The sequence below is a fragment of the Ciona robusta genome, chromosome 9 (genome assembly GCF_009617815.1).
Source record: "Ciona robusta chromosome 9, ASM961781v2".
Lineage (NCBI taxonomy): Eukaryota > Metazoa > Chordata > Ascidiacea > Phlebobranchia > Cionidae > Ciona > Ciona robusta.
This window is the reverse complement of record NC_143243.1, coordinates 853512-868700: the sequence shown is the minus strand read 5'-3', so window position 1 is coordinate 868700 and position 15189 is coordinate 853512. Positions and strand designations below refer to the sequence as shown.

Below are 15189 nucleotides of genomic sequence, written 5' to 3'. Positions count from 1 at the left end.
ATCCATATGTGTTGCTGGGGGTGTTGGGGTAATGGGCCAACTTTTGCCCAAATCCCATTTCCCTTTACACGTTAAAATGTGAAGGCTCACCAACATAGAATACAATATACTATGTAAGTTATACTGGGATAGTTTTTACAACCAACCCATATTATCCACAGTTCTGTATGTCGAATGGTCTCCCTTTCCTTGCCACTCGCGTCTGGATCGGGGTTTGGATCTTCGTGATAAGTTTCGTGACCGTGGCTTTTGAAGGATCATTCCTCGTGAGATTTGTATCACGATTCACGCAGGAGATATTCACGGCACTCATATCACTGATTTTCATATATGAGACATTTAATAAGCTGGGGAAGGTAAGATTATGAACTAATAATTGTATTGTTGTTTCATGACTTAACAATCAGATTTATTACTTTAACAATGAACAATGTTATCTATTACATTATTTTTATGTAGATCCAAGTTTTACATGTTAGTGGTAAATTATCCAAGTAATTAAATATTTAAACATCATGTTTTCATCCTCGCTTTCCAAACAGGATGATATTGAATACCCAACGTAATGATTATCGTTTCTCTTTTATCGACCAATTGGTTGTAAACAAAGAATAATTACAGAATCATAAAACAAAATCTTCATGGATCTAAGACAGTTTCATTAATTGTTAAAAAATCGATTAAAAAGTTTAATTCTTGTCTTTAAGATGCACCATATTTAAAACCAATGCCAAATAATTGTTGTTGTTTTTTAAGCCATACTGTACATAACTATTTATTCACTCTTATGACATCATAAACCTTTCTATGACAGACATTCCAACAACATCCATTACAAGCCTTCTACCCTTACCCCATAAACACCAGTGTTATACTTAGTGAATATAATTGCTCATATGTGGAATCCATCAATATCACTAATGCTACTATTGGGAATATTACAGATGCTGTGCAAGGTATAGTTAAACTAATATGTGATGGATTGTGTGTAAAGTATATGTGGTGTATTGACAGTAAGCATGAGGTGTATGGACACACCATGTGTGTCTGGTGTATAAGAAGACACTCATGTTATAACTCGACAGTGAGCATGAGGTGTATGGACACACCATGTGTGTCTGGTGTATAAGAAGACACCCATGGTATAACCCGACAGTGAGCATGAGGTGTATGAATAGTGAATACACCATGTGTGTCTGGTGTATAAGAAGACACCCATGTCATAACTCGACAGTGAGCATGAGGTGTATGAATACACCATGTGTGTATGGTGTATAAGAAGACACCCATGTTGTAACTCGACAGCGAGCACAAGGTCCAACTAACCCACCTTCCACCACAGATACAGAAATACGAAACCAACCAAACACGGCCCTCCTTTCAACCCTCCTCATGTTCGGAACTTTCATCATCGCTTATTTCCTTCGCCAGTTCAAGTGAGTGTTAACTTCAAAACAAACATGACAGTTGACAGCAACATCGCTGCTTCTATTACAAAGCTTTTTTCAACCAATGAGCTGCAGCTAGTAGGGGGCTGAACATTTTGCCGATAATTGTTAAATTTTGCCCAAAACAGTTTTAAAATACTTAAAAGGATGTAAATAAATATTAAATTATGGGAAAATGTCTTTTTGTTCTTTAAGAGAAACTATTTACCATTGTATTCGAGTGCAGTCGAAGACGAGGCATATTATCCCATCTATAATGTTTTTCTCCACCACAGAAATAGCAAATTTTTACGAAGTTCCGTCCGTCGTACAATTGGAGACTTTGGGGTCCCCATTGCTATATTTGCAATGGTTTTATTGGATGTTTTGATTCAAGATACTTATACACAGGTAGGTGTGTAAGAATAATATGAGGTGCTAGGATTGGGCAAATTAGGACCACTTTACTGTGTATTGTTTGTTGTGGTAATTGTTAATTGGTCAAACCTGGTCTAAATCCTGGGAGCCCTAACAAGGACATCAACTTATAATGTGATAATGTGAGATACTGTTAGTTTGTGAGTTCTTTCTATGGTTTTGTTCTCTTAATGAGCCAACTCTGGCCTATATTTTATGTTCCCTGGTATCCCTGTTGCAGATTACAAACACACGGTTGACAACATTGTTAAATACAAAACTCTTGCTTTTGTTTCTAATTTTTTATTTTGTTCCAGAAACTAAACGTGCCTAAGGGTATTTCCCCCACGGACCCAAGTTTACGGGGCTGGTTCATCAACCCCTTTGGAACTCCAGATAACCCCATGCCAGTATGGATGATATTTGCTGGCATTCTTCCAGCTTTCCTTGTGTTTATTCTCATCTTCATGGAGTCGCATATTACTGAGTGAGTTGACAGTGTTGTCCTTTCTAATGTATTCAAACCTTTGAGCAACTACCACTGTTGTAATAATGCATGGGTCTCCATATAGCATTGACTTGCATTGTTGCATTTAACAAAGCATCATGGTAACGTAAAAAACCTGTTACAAATTTTGTTTCCATAATTCAGTTGTAAAAACGTTTTGGCGTTTTGTGTAAACATATTTTTCACAGGATTGTCCACCCCCCTTGCATTTATAATGGTTTGCGACTATGCCTTCACATTGACCATGTAAATTGTAAACCAATATAGTAGGGTGGGGGAAGATGGGACACCCTTAACACTTAATATCAAAATATCCTGATTGTGTTTTAAACAATTAACAATGGTTTATGGGAGTTGTAGGGATATGGTTTTGTAGTTCTTTGAAAGATCTTTGTTTGGAATAAAAGTGTCCCATCTTCCCTCACCCTACTATATTAATTACAGTTATGAATATTAAACAAACATAACACACATAACCCTCACCACAGAATGATAATCAGCAACAAGGAACGTAACTTAAAGAAAGGCACCGGTTTCCATCTTAACTTGATGGTGCTTGGGATGCTTAATGTATTGGTGTCGTTCTTTGGAATGCCTTGGGTGTGTTGTGCTGCTGTAAGATCTATCACACATACTAACAGGTGGGTTGTGTGGCAGATGGTAAATACAAACTATTGGGGCTCAAAATATCGAATATCTCTACAAAACATTGATTGATTTACAATAAGAATCTGCCGAAAGAGTGATAAATATTTTTACAATATGCCCAGCAACTTATTTCAAATCAAAATTTGCAATTTTGAAAAGTTCTTTTTTATTATGGGAGCCCGCAGCCTGTGTTATAATGCTGAACCAATAAATAAAACATATTCATTATTTTAGCTTTAATTGGCATTGAAATTTTATCCCAAATCCTATAACATTTCTTGTCTAAAATCTAGCAGTGTTCCCAGTTTAAAACCATTATAGCTACCTGTTAAAAACTATACCACCAGTGTTCCCAGTTTAAAACCAACAGTGTTACCAGATATTTCTTTCCAGTTTAACAGTGATGAGCAAAACCCAAGCCCCCGGAGATAAACCGAAGATTGAGGGAACGAAGGAACAGCGTGTCACCGTGTTTGTGGTCAACGCTTGTTTAGGTACGTTACAACTTCTTATGTTTTGTGCTTGCAATGCTTAATGTTGAATTAATATGGCTTTAATGAAAGGCTTTAACATATGGGTGTATTAAAAGTAGCAATGCTTGTATGAATCTATTTACTTTATTTCACTTTGTTACACCACGTAAAGTATAAAATAGGACACCTATATTTTACCTTTACAGTGAGCATGAGGTGAATAAATAACTGAATACACGGCCCTACTTAATAAATTGAAGGCTGAATGTATTTGGCTTTTTATGTGATATATTAAAGGCATAAATAATATGGCTTTAACATATGAGTGTACTTAATATGAAGTTACAACAGGTGCATGACAGACCATAGTTGGTATGACTGTGTTGCACATGTATGCGTGTATGGAATGGAACACCCATGTTATAGTTCAACTGTGAGCATGAGGTGTATGAATACACCATGTGTGTCTGGTGTACAAGAAGACACTCATGTTATAACTCGACAGTGAGCATGAGGTGTATAAATACACCATGCATGGTGTGCAGTAGCATACCTGATATCCAAGTTAAAGCTATTAATTTTACCATCATGCAAGGATAAATAAATTCACAATATTGATTATAATTACCACCCATCCACATACCAATACAACCCTCCACCTTACACACAGGACTTTCCATCCTGATGCAACCTGTGTTGAGTGAGATACCACTCGCTGTATTGTTTGGTATATTCCTATATATGGGCGTGACATCATTAACCGGGGTTCAATTCATCGATCGAATTGAAATGTTGTTCATGCCATCAAAGCATTATCCGGATTTCAGCTACGTGGAAGTGGTAAGTCATACTAAGGCTAATTCTAATAACCCAGATGGCCTACTTCACCATGGTACCTAACCTATATTAAATAAATATTACTTTGATTATTTTATGAACTACTTCATGCATGGTTAGATTGACATGTGTTCGTTAGATATTGAAAAATAAATTGTGAAGAGCTGTATTAGGCCTCTATTATAGTTCTATTGCCTTCTATCTTGGGGTGAAAAATAAATTGTGAGAAGAACTTTATCGGGCCTAAGATCTACTATGATTGGGTGATCTATTGGTATCATTTATATGCATAAGCTACAATGATCAGAATAAACCTAAAAGATTTTACGTCATTCTCTTGTTGAATACCAAAACATCCTCTCCCACAGGTTCGTCACATGAAGATTCACATCTTCACTTTCATTCAAATCATCTGCCTCGCAATTCTATGGATCGTAAAATCAACCGCGGCACAAATCGCGTTCCCGTTCTTTCTAGTGATGACCATCCCACTAAGATATTTTGTGTTGCCCAAGTTTTTCACTCCCAAAGAAATTGCTGAGGTAACCATAGCTATGCACAAGTTTCATTTATTATTGCGCATCACTGTACTGTAATTACTTTATCTTTATTGTAAAGTAACTTTATGTAAATTCCTACTTTTTTTGGCAACACTGTCTTTTGTTATTCCACAACATTGCCTTTTTTAACTGGCAATACTTTTTATCTTTCCTACTTTTAACCTGGAAGCACTGGTATGGCATCACTACTGCTGATGTAATAATGAGCTTGATTGCGTAACAAAGGTGTAACAATCGGCATGTAAGAGAATCTAGATTAACAAAGTTTAATCAGATAACAATGTTTAACTAGTTGTGTGGATACTGCATGGGTTCGTTGTTAAAACACCAATGTATTCCATACTCGCCCATCTTTAAAAATTTCATCAACTTAGCAATTAAAGGTTGTTTGGCAAAAGTTGGGTTTCCCAGCTTTATAGTTAAAATGCTTGCAGTACCCAAGTATGCCAGGTTCAATGCTAGACGTTGCTACCATGGTGGGCATATGTGTGCTTTGGATAGGACATAAAACATGAATTGTCCCAAACCATTTCTCACTTATGGGTTGTCTACAATGTCAGTCATATGAAAAAATCCAATCGCTGAAGTTTAAATAGGCGTAAGATGTTTGAAACAGAACACACGTGTTCCTGTCATTCGAGGATAAAAAAGCCGTATTCACTCATTTCAATAAAGCGTTAGTGTTTTACAAACTACCAGCTTTCATCTAACACGAGCCACAACTTTCGCTTCCAAATAACATTTCTTTCATCCGATCAGCTTGACAGTTCTGAAACGAAAACGAGCGTTACGAGTCGAAACATGGATGAATACAACGATGCTAATATGCCTGAATAATATTTATACCCACTGTAGATTACATTGTATCGATTATTCTTCATGAGTAGTAGACTAACGCTGCCAAAAACGTGATTTTAACGTTTTAAATCGTATTTTGTTCTTAAAGTACAGAAGTTTGTATTAAACAAAGTCTACACTTGCAAGTGTATGAACTGCCACTACTTTGTACAAGATAACAAAAAGATCCAGAGGTTTTAAAACATTTTCATTATTCGTATGCTTATGAATGAATTTTCTAACAAAGTTATTGCACTTTCAGTCTGCACCACATAACCAGTATACGTACTTAAGCAACTGTCAGTTTCTCACTAACACTGTTTTTGTTTTATGTCCAAAACACCAACAGCTTGACGGGTAGATCAATGGTAACAGTTTGTTTTGCAGTGTCTGGTTAACATTATCATTCCATATAATTGTGTGCAGTGAATTACTACTTAACTTCTTCTTACAAAGCTTCTGCATGGTTCCTAACTGACAATGAATTAATCGGTATCTTATAAACGTTTTCAAGTTCCTGTTTGGTGTTTATTGCAAATTTGTGTTTTTTGTAATTTTTTCAAACCTTTTTCCCCAACACACTTGTGTACCAAATCTTTACATTTCTATATCATGCGTTTATATATACGAATTATTATTAGTGTTCCTGTACTCTTATGCTTTGGTGAAATGAATTGCATTTATAACTTCAACCAAAATAAACATAATTCTGCCATAATCCTGATACCCCAGTGTTCCCCTGCGGTTTGCATTACATTCGTATAATTTTCAGTGTTGCACAGAAATTTAAAATGTAGTGCAAACACAGGACAACACTGGTCTCTTTGCAAACCCAGAAACCTCCACAAAATAATAAATTATTACTTGGCAACAATATTTGAACTGGGTTTTTACCTCTAGCCCTCATATTGCAAATTATACACAAAAGTTATGAAAATGTTGCATTTCCGCTTTCAATATTTATGGTTTTTGTAATTAAAAAGTTCTTGCTTGCTTGAAATATATTAAATTTTGCATTCTACTGACTTGTGTTTAATAAGAAAAGGGTTCAGATATTTTAAATTTATTGTGAACTGTTGCAAAGGCACCACAAACCAAAGATCATTTTAAAGAAACATACTAGATAATTTAAACAACAAGCACAATATACATCAATAGTGCAGAACAAATAAAATCAAGGTAGACAAGTTCAAGTATGCTGTAAAATTTCATGCAAGTTAAATATGGATATATAGTAAACAGTCTGGAGTTTGTATTAGGACAATTTTTAAGGCCGTATTATTGCATTAGGTACAGCGCGTATAGGCTTAGTAGTTCTGATGTTCAGGGTAAAGTACAATTTAAAAAAAACTGGCACTTTTGACTTAACAAGTTAATTTCATTATAGGTTTTGTTTAATTTACATTGTTATTGGTAGTTTTGTGTTAGAGGATTTTTTAAGTGAACTGTAAAAACGAAAACAATATTAAATAATAAACTGTTAATATTTACATGTTTGTGAAAATTGTGTTTTAACAAAAACAAAACTACTCTAAAACGCAAGGTCTTTAAATAAAGGTCTATATAAACCATGGGACATGTCTGATTGTTTTACCCTTACTATCCGGTATATTGTAATATAGTTTTTGGTTCCCGCGGTATATTATGTTAAACCTAGAATGCAATAAATTGAAATGTTGTGCACAGGCCGAAAGTTAACAATTTTTGGACCAGGGGTGTTATTAGCAAGATAATTTAACACCACAAAATAGTTTTTACCCTACTGTTAGTCGTCTACAAACAAGTAGAGCCAAAGTACATTACAATATGATTAATCAATGAGGTTCCCAATGTTTAATGACCATGAGTTTAACTGCATTTTGGCAATGTCACACTAGATTTCACTAAAATTTTAAAAACACATAACACATGCAAAAAAGTATCTCATATAAAGAATCCATGTAACTTGCTCAGCAGTTGCTTCAGCTAGGAATAAATAAGTTTGTGAAGTAAATATCAGTTGAACCTTCCTGGATTAAATGCTTCAATATTTATCTTTTCATCTTCGTTGCAACCAGTGATAAGTTGTGCGAGTGATTTGCCTGTAGCTGCTGAATTGAGAATCCCCCAACACCCGTGTCCTGCAGCTACATATACATTCTCAGTTTGGGGGACTTTCCCAATGATAGGAAGACCATCATGAGTTAGAGGTAAGTGGCAAGCTTGAGATGTTAGAACTTCACCCTCGCATAAAATGTCCGACACTTTACCAGCGATATCTTTAAGTTTTTCGCACGAGTTTTCGGTCGGTTTAATGGTACCTGGTAAAGGTAAATCATTTGATGGGAGAGGGTTTTCCGTTACGCCACAAACATAGACCTGACCATCTGGGCGAGGGTAAATCTCGGGGGAAAATTGACCCCCAAGTTCCATAAATACAGCCTCACCTGGCAGTTCAGTTTTAGGCAAAATAACAATCGAATGTCCCTTCTGTCCATAACATGATGGTAAACTATCAAACCATTCAATTGCCGCACCAGTCCACGGCCCCATACATAAAACTAAAACGTCGCATTTAAGTTCGGTTTGGTTGCTCAGTTTTACTCCTACAGCTTTTGCTTTCTCAGTTTTAACTGAAACAACAGCAGTATCTTCCAGAACTTTAATCCCTCTTGATAAATTGTATTCAGCAATAGTGTCCACGAACTTATACGGGTGTAATTGCGCTACATTTTCGTTGGTACCAATACTGTGGCAACTTTTGGCAACTATGTTTGGGCCGTTAAACCATTTCAAATGTTCGCGTTTAGAATCCAATTCTGTACCCGATTTCTTTAAATCAGCGTCGTAACTCGCAGAAAACGCTTCTAATCTCCGGTAATCGTAAGATGCTTTACCGTCAAATTTAGTCGCAAGCTCTTGGTGCAAAGCAAAACTTGTTTTTGCGAAAATATCCAACTGTCTGCATTCGCAACACCAATCTCGCGCTAAAAACCCGCCAGCTTTTCCAGAAGCCGCATTCGCCAGTTTGTCCCTTTCCACAACAGTAATATCGGTTATACCGCTTTCACCCAAGTAATAAGCCACACAATTGCCGATAATTCCACCCCCACAAATTACAACTTTCATTTTGCATTTGTATCTGTAGGGGATTCACCATGCTGCATTACAGAAATCACAAATAATATATATTTATAATTTTCGGGGAGCTTCAATCAGATGTATATGTTTGGTGTACAAGTTCTCGGTCATTTTTTAACTATGCAACTTAACAGTAAGAAATAGACATGCGCAGGAACTTGTAAACTGGCACGAGGTGTGTTAAACAGATCTGTTATAACGACTGTCGTTGCAAAAATAAATAATAATAAATAGCTTACAGTCTTTCAATGGTACGAATAGACGTCGCGCCTGGTGTATTAAAAGATACCTATCTTGTAACTCGACAGTGAGCATGAGGAAGAGGAATATTACGCTGGCAGAATCGTAACATTTAACTTCAAATTATTTCTGTATTGATATCATTGCACCCGTAAGCGAAAAAGAAATAACGAGACATTTTGCGCAAAACGATAAATATTGATCTACGCTTAAGTACAGTGGGTAGTTATCAATTTTAAATGCGTTTTATAGTGGGTTGGGGCAAGGTACTTTTTCCATGCTTTTTGATCGTTCTATTTAGCAGTAAACAAAGAATATTCACAGGATTATATTTAACCGTTTTTTTACGACTTTGAAGGAGCATTGTTTAAACCGTTAAAAACTTGAGTAGGAAACCTGGAATACTATGCGCTGACGGTATCCATCTTACCCCCTACACTATATATATATATATAATAGGGGGTGGAGATGGGACACCGTTTAATTCCATTCTGTCGTCCCATTTGGTAGTAAAAAACACTCAAAGAATTATAAACCGTATCCTTAAAACTGCAATTGACCGTTGTTGATTGTTTAAACACGATCAGAGTATTTCGATATTATGTGATGAAGTGTTCCATCTCTCCCCACACTATATATACAAATGGTTTAACGAAGCCTTGAGTTCTTTTTGATACCAGTTATCAGTTCATACACTGGGCTATCATAGGGATGAGACTCGGATCTTCGGTTGTGTTTTATAACACTCGATAAAGTTGAATCTTCCGAATATAAAAACGATAAACTCGTTGCAAACAACTGCATTTCTAGCAAGGATATTAACTCGTTCTCAGTTGGCCGGATTGACCCGCACACCTCAGGAGGATACTCCGTGTCCACGAACGCTTTTAGGTCCTTAGGTAGAAATATTTTCGGAGATTTTTCTTTAAGTAAGCTCGCAATTTCCTCCGATACTTTCCCCACAAAACCCTCCAGGTCCCCGGGCGCAGCTATATAGATCGGAAGATACGAATCCAAGTTTTTCTCTTTTTTTATTTCTAAAGCTTTCTTTGCTATAGCATCTGCCATCTCTTTAGGTTGGATTGTTCTACCACAAACTCTTCCGCGCGGTTGTATATTCCACAGTTTTTCCAAGTCGCAGTTCACCGAAATTAGGTTCCAATTGTAACTAAGAACATTATACCCAAATCAGTATATTTTCAAATCGTAACTATACGCATTTTATTCGATTTCTATGCTACATTGGTGCGATTTATGACGAGGCACCGGGGTTAACCCATAGTTTGGTCTATTCCAGTCATGATTTTGCATTCATCATATAAATAAATCAGACCATTAGGTAATAAACAACGAATATTTACGCAATTATCTACCAGTATTCTTACGACTCTAAAAGCGTTGGTATTTGTTAAAATATTGATCAGGAAATATGGGATATTATGTGATATAATGGTATCCATATTTGTGATATTATGATATATAGTAGGGTGGGGGAAGATGGGACACCTTGCCATTCTATTTTTCGCCCCATTTGGTAGTAAACAAAGAATATTCAATGAATTATAAAACCGTATCCTCACGACCCCCATGAACCGTTGTTAACTGATTAAAATACGATCAGGATATTCTGTGCTAAAGGTGACCCATCTTCCCCCATCCTACTGTGTAAGTGGTATCCATATTACTCCACAGCATACTATACACGTAACAATTAGGAATATTTTGTAACACAGCAGCGTCTATATTTAGTTTATGTTATAAAATACTTACCGCCAATGTACAGCCATGTAGTCTGAAGTTATAATTTTCTTCACGAAATCCGCCGCTATATAAACAGCATATGGGGGCCTTTTAATCGAATAAGTCGCAAAATCCATAATGATATTAGCTGGTGATTTCAAAATTTCCTCCTCGGTCAGTTTGTTTATCGTATTGAACGGTTGTGAGGCGAAACCTTCTGCTGGGGATAAACTTAGCGATTGAAAAGGATTTACTATCATGGCTGTGCGAAGATCTGTCCTGTAAAGAAATGTAAACTTTAAACATAGTTAGGTGGGGTAACATGGGACATCTTTAGCACATAATATAGTAGGGTGGGGGAAGATGGGACACCTATTCATTTCATTCTTTTGTCGCATTTGGTGGTAAGCAAAGATTATTCATATGGTTATAAAATCGTATCCTCACGACTCCCATAAACCGTTGTTATTTGTTTAAAACACGATCAGGAAATTTGGGTATTATGTGCTAAAGGTGTCGCGTCTTCCCCCACACTGCTATATCTAATATCTTGATGGCGGTCGCGGGAATGTGGTTTTATAATTCATTAAATATATGGCGGTCGTGGGAATGTGGTTTTATAATTCATTAAATGCTCTGCGTTTATACTAAATGGGACGAGAAAATATAGAACGAAAAGGTGTGCCATCTTTCCCCACCCTACACTTCGAGTCGGTGATTTGAAATTACCCTATAGTGCGTTTATAACCAAATCGCTCTGGTTACGCTTTGCTTGGGAGATATTTTCTGCGCCTTGATTAGTATATAGTAGGGTGGGGGAAGATGGGACACCTTTAGAACATAATATCCGATTATTTTGATCGTGTTTTAAACAATTAACAACGGTCTATGGGAGTCGGTTTTGTAATTCTTTAGAACCAATTATAACAAGAAAATAAAATGAAAAGGTGTCCCATTTTCCCCCCATTATACTATATACAGTACTTTTTAACGTGCGTCTCATAGAAATACATTGTCACCAAAGCGTAACATAACGATTTAGTTGGTTAAAAAGACATAGCCGCATTTCAGTGTGCATTATAAATAAGCACCCCGTCACCTCAAGTTTAAGTTTCATCCATTCAACACACGCAACCTACTTGTACGTCTTCGGTAGATCGTCGATATCAAGCTCGCCCACTTGATTCTCTACCTCCCACCCAGGCATCATGCGACCTTTGGGAAACTCAGAGTCTCGAATCACTCTAACTCCCAATTTGTTTTCGCCAGTAAGAATACCTGACGAGACTGCTTCGGTGACTTTGGTCTGTGATAACATAATATACTATTTAAAATGTGTCTGTTTTTTTCCGTGAGTAAGTGAATGAATGAATGAATGGATGGATGGATGAATAAATGAATGTAAGTGAATTCATTCATTCAATAATGAATGAATGAATGAATGAATGAATGGTACAGCAATGCAGTACTTTTAATACAACGTCACCTGAAACACAACGTCCACTGATCCGCCAGTTATTTTCTTAAAACGGTCGAGGTCAATAATAGAAATAGCATGAGCCAAATATAAGATGTCTATCCGATTTAGGGCAGAAGTCAAACTGTTCATTCCACCATCCGATGAATGTTTGAAAAACAAGGGGATGACAAGGGTTCTGTGGAGGTAAAATAGTGGTATCTTATATTCTATATCTTTAGTCATACAGAAAAAAAATCAATAATCACCCACAAAGTTACATAGGTGGTAACTGAAGAGGTGTATAAAACAGAACAACCGTGTTATAACGACTGTTGTTGCCCCGCCATGCGAGGATAAATAAGTTACATACGTGGTAACTTGTAAGCGGGCACGAGGTGTATAAAACAGAATACCCGTTTTATTACTAATGTTGTTGCCTCGCTATGCGAGTTTTGACAAGTATCCTATATAGTACTGTGGGGAAAGATGAGACACCTTTAGTACATCATATACAGACAACTTGTTCGCGTTTTAAACAATTAATAACGGTCTATAGTGGTCGTGGAATCAAAATCCCTTCATACCTTTACCGGCGCCGTGGCATGGTGGTTAGTGCGCCTGCCTGTAAACCAGAGGTAATAGGTTCAAGGCTCGTCGCTGCTACCACTGTTGGCGTATGTGTCCTTGGGCAAGACACTTAACGGCAATTGCTCCAACCCAGTGGTCACTTATTCCAAATTGCCAGCCATACATAAAAAATAATAGAAAAAATCCCCCAAAAAATAATCACCCACAAAGTAACATGCATGGTAACTCGTAAGCTGGCACGAGGTGTTAAACCCGTGTTATAACGACTGTCGTTTTCCGGCCACGCGAGGATAAAGTAAGTTACATTCATTCATTCATACCTGTTTAGTTTAATTGCCACAACGATTGAATCCAAAAACCCCAAGAGTTGGTTGTTTGGTCCCCAAACTAAAGAGGGGAGTAAAAACTTGTTTGGGTTTAATTTAATCCTCGGTTGGATTGAACTAATATCGTTGTAATCTTGTACACGACATTTATCTTCTTTAGAAGGTTCTGTTTTCCCGGTTGTTTTTAATGAAACTTCTTCAGTTGTTTTTTTGTTTTCTTCCTGCTAGAAATTTACTTGAATGTAACTAATTTATCCTCCCGTGTCGAAGCAATGACAATCGGTGTAACCCCGGGATTGTAGATTAATGTTCGATATAGTAGAGGAAGACGGGACACTTTTTCATTTTATTTTCTCGTTCAGTTTGGTAGTAAATAAAGAAAATTTAAAGAATTATTAAGTCGTATCTTCACAACTCATATAGACCGTTGTTAATTGTTTAAAATACGATCAGGAAATTTAGATATAGTACTGTGGGGGAAGACGGGACACCTTTAGCACGTAATATCCAAATATCCTGATCGTGTTTTAAACATTTAAAAACAGTCAAAGGAAGTCGTGAGGATACGGTTTTATAATTTTTTGAATGTTCTTTGTTTACTACCAATAGAGACGAGAAAATGAAACGAAAAGGTGTCCCATCTTCCCCCACCCTACTATATTACGTGCTAAAGATGATATTTTGTGCCAAATCTTCCCACATCCCACTATATAACATTAACCTACAACCGAACCCAACATACCGTCCGCCCCGTAGCCGATGCATCATCCTCTTCCGTCGTTTCTCCACCATTTGCACCAGCGGTTCTTGTAAACTCCTTTTCCGTCATTCCTTTTTTTACAGCGGCAACTTGGCTTTGAATGTTTTCAATGCGATTTTTATGTATGTGATAAATAACGCCCAGTAATAAAACCACGGCCACACAAACCCAAAAGTTTGTCTTTCTAATGATCCTCATGTTCCAAACCTTTGTGGTTTCTGAAATTTAACCATATACCACGTTCTATTATAGCATTGTGGGGTAAGATGGGATACAGTTAGTACAAAATATCCCACATTCCCCAATTCTGTTTTTAACAACTAACAACGCTCTTTTGACTCGTAAGGATACGGTTATATAGTGTTGTAAAGTTCTATGAATCTTTGTATCTTACCAAATAGGACTCTTAATAAAAAAGATCTGTTAAAGTTTGTATTTTGTCTTTTCGGTTACACTAGTCTGACAATTGTATAACTATATAGTTGTGTGGGGGAAGATAGAGCGCATTTCATTCTATTTTCTCGTCTCGTTTAGTTGTAAACAAAGAACATTTACCAGATTATAAAACCGTATCCTTACGACTACAGTTGACCCTTGGTAATTTTTTAACATGATTAGGGTATTTGAATATTATATGAGCTAAAGCTGCCCCGTCTCCCCATCCTACTATGGTAATTAGAGTTAGAAAAATATATAATAACGTAATAGCTCAGCTGTTATCCTGAATTATTTTCATGACTGCCACGCCGTATATCAAACTTCACCCATCATAGAAAGAATATTGCTATTATCAATAACTTATTATATCGCATTCTATATGGCAATGGTTCCCAAACTACATCTACTCGCGTACCATAGTTTGGGAATCACAGCTACATGGTATACTATGCTATCTCGTATCTAAGTGTTCATATAGGCGTCACTTTATACTATAAGTATTCAATACGAAAGACAACCTCAATCATTACCTTGTCAGTAAAGATCGTAATGTATATTGAGCGCCACGTTTTATACTGCAACACACATGTTCTATAAACTCGTATGCATATGCCATGTAATACCAACTGTCTGTGTACTAACAGCATTTCACACGATATGCTCATTCTTATTATACTAGATGCGTAATGCTAATGCTGATGGTATAATGCTAACCGGATATTTGTTTGACACAATTGATATATCCTTACCTATTGTATTCGCGTCTGACAAATGGCAGTATTTATAATAAAGCATTCTACCACAAAGTCCT

The 15189-nt window shown here is 36.6% G+C and overlaps 3 protein-coding genes across 6 annotated transcripts in view; 1 reads left to right on the top strand and 2 right to left on the bottom strand.

Moving 5' to 3' along the window:
• LOC149730575 (band 3 anion transport protein-like) overlaps positions 1 to 6728 on the top strand; it is a 30169-nt gene extending 23441 nt beyond the window's left edge. For all 3 annotated transcript variants that reach the window (XM_089885579.1, XM_089885580.1, XM_089885581.1), the window contains 10 exons: positions 162 to 356; positions 815 to 956; positions 1343 to 1436; positions 1724 to 1838; positions 2162 to 2331; positions 2841 to 2993; positions 3394 to 3494; positions 4144 to 4313; positions 4679 to 4852; positions 5630 to 6728. In XM_089885579.1, coding sequence (XP_089741705.1) covers positions 162 to 356; positions 815 to 956; positions 1343 to 1436; positions 1724 to 1838; positions 2162 to 2331; positions 2841 to 2993; positions 3394 to 3494; positions 4144 to 4313; positions 4679 to 4852; positions 5630 to 5707 — 1392 coding nt within the window. In that variant the 3' untranslated portion in view covers positions 5708 to 6728. The remainder of the gene's footprint in view (positions 1 to 161; positions 357 to 814; positions 957 to 1342; positions 1437 to 1723; positions 1839 to 2161; positions 2332 to 2840; positions 2994 to 3393; positions 3495 to 4143; positions 4314 to 4678; positions 4853 to 5629) is intronic.
• Positions 6729 to 6754: 26 nt separating this feature from the next.
• On the bottom strand, positions 6755 to 8852 carry LOC149730574 (uncharacterized). Its single transcript, XM_089885646.1, has one exon. It carries the CDS (start codon positions 8813 to 8815, stop codon positions 7703 to 7705), a length of 1113 nt encoding a protein of 370 aa, XP_089741772.1. The 5' UTR covers positions 8816 to 8852; the 3' UTR covers positions 6755 to 7702.
• A 326-nt stretch (positions 8853 to 9178) lies between these two features.
• Positions 9179 to 14954, bottom strand: LOC149730573 (uncharacterized). Of its 2 annotated transcripts, none has more exons than XM_089885634.1 (6): positions 13923 to 14954; positions 13175 to 13404; positions 12294 to 12462; positions 11947 to 12113; positions 10838 to 11086; positions 9179 to 10235 (listed from the first exon to the last, which is right to left on the bottom strand). In XM_089885634.1, exons 1-6 carry the CDS (start codon positions 14136 to 14138, stop codon positions 9716 to 9718), a joined length of 1551 nt encoding a protein of 516 aa, XP_089741760.1. In that variant the 5' UTR covers positions 14139 to 14954; the 3' UTR covers positions 9179 to 9715. The 2 variants fall into 2 exon arrangements, with proteins under 2 accessions (XP_089741760.1, XP_089741761.1); XM_089885635.1 differs by having other exon boundaries at positions 13175 to 13401.
• Between the last annotated feature and the right edge of the window lie 235 nt (positions 14955 to 15189).

Excerpts from the sequence above, each read along its gene's own strand:
- LOC149730574 (XM_089885646.1), bottom strand. The coding sequence starts at position 8,815 with ATGAAAGTTGTAATTTGTGGGGGTGGAATTATCGGCAATTGTGTGGCT.
- LOC149730573 (XM_089885634.1), bottom strand. The coding sequence starts at position 14,138 with ATGAGGATCATTAGAAAGACAAACTTTTGGGTTTGTGTGGCCGTGGTT. Across the intron at positions 12,463-13,174 it reads GTGGCAATTAAACTAAACAG|AACCCTTGTCATCCCCTTGT; the intron begins GTATGAATGAAT and ends TTACCTCCACAG. Across the intron at positions 11,087-11,946 it reads GATCTACCGAAGACGTACAA|GACAGATCTTCGCACAGCCA; the intron begins GTAGGTTGCGTG and ends ATTTCTTTACAG.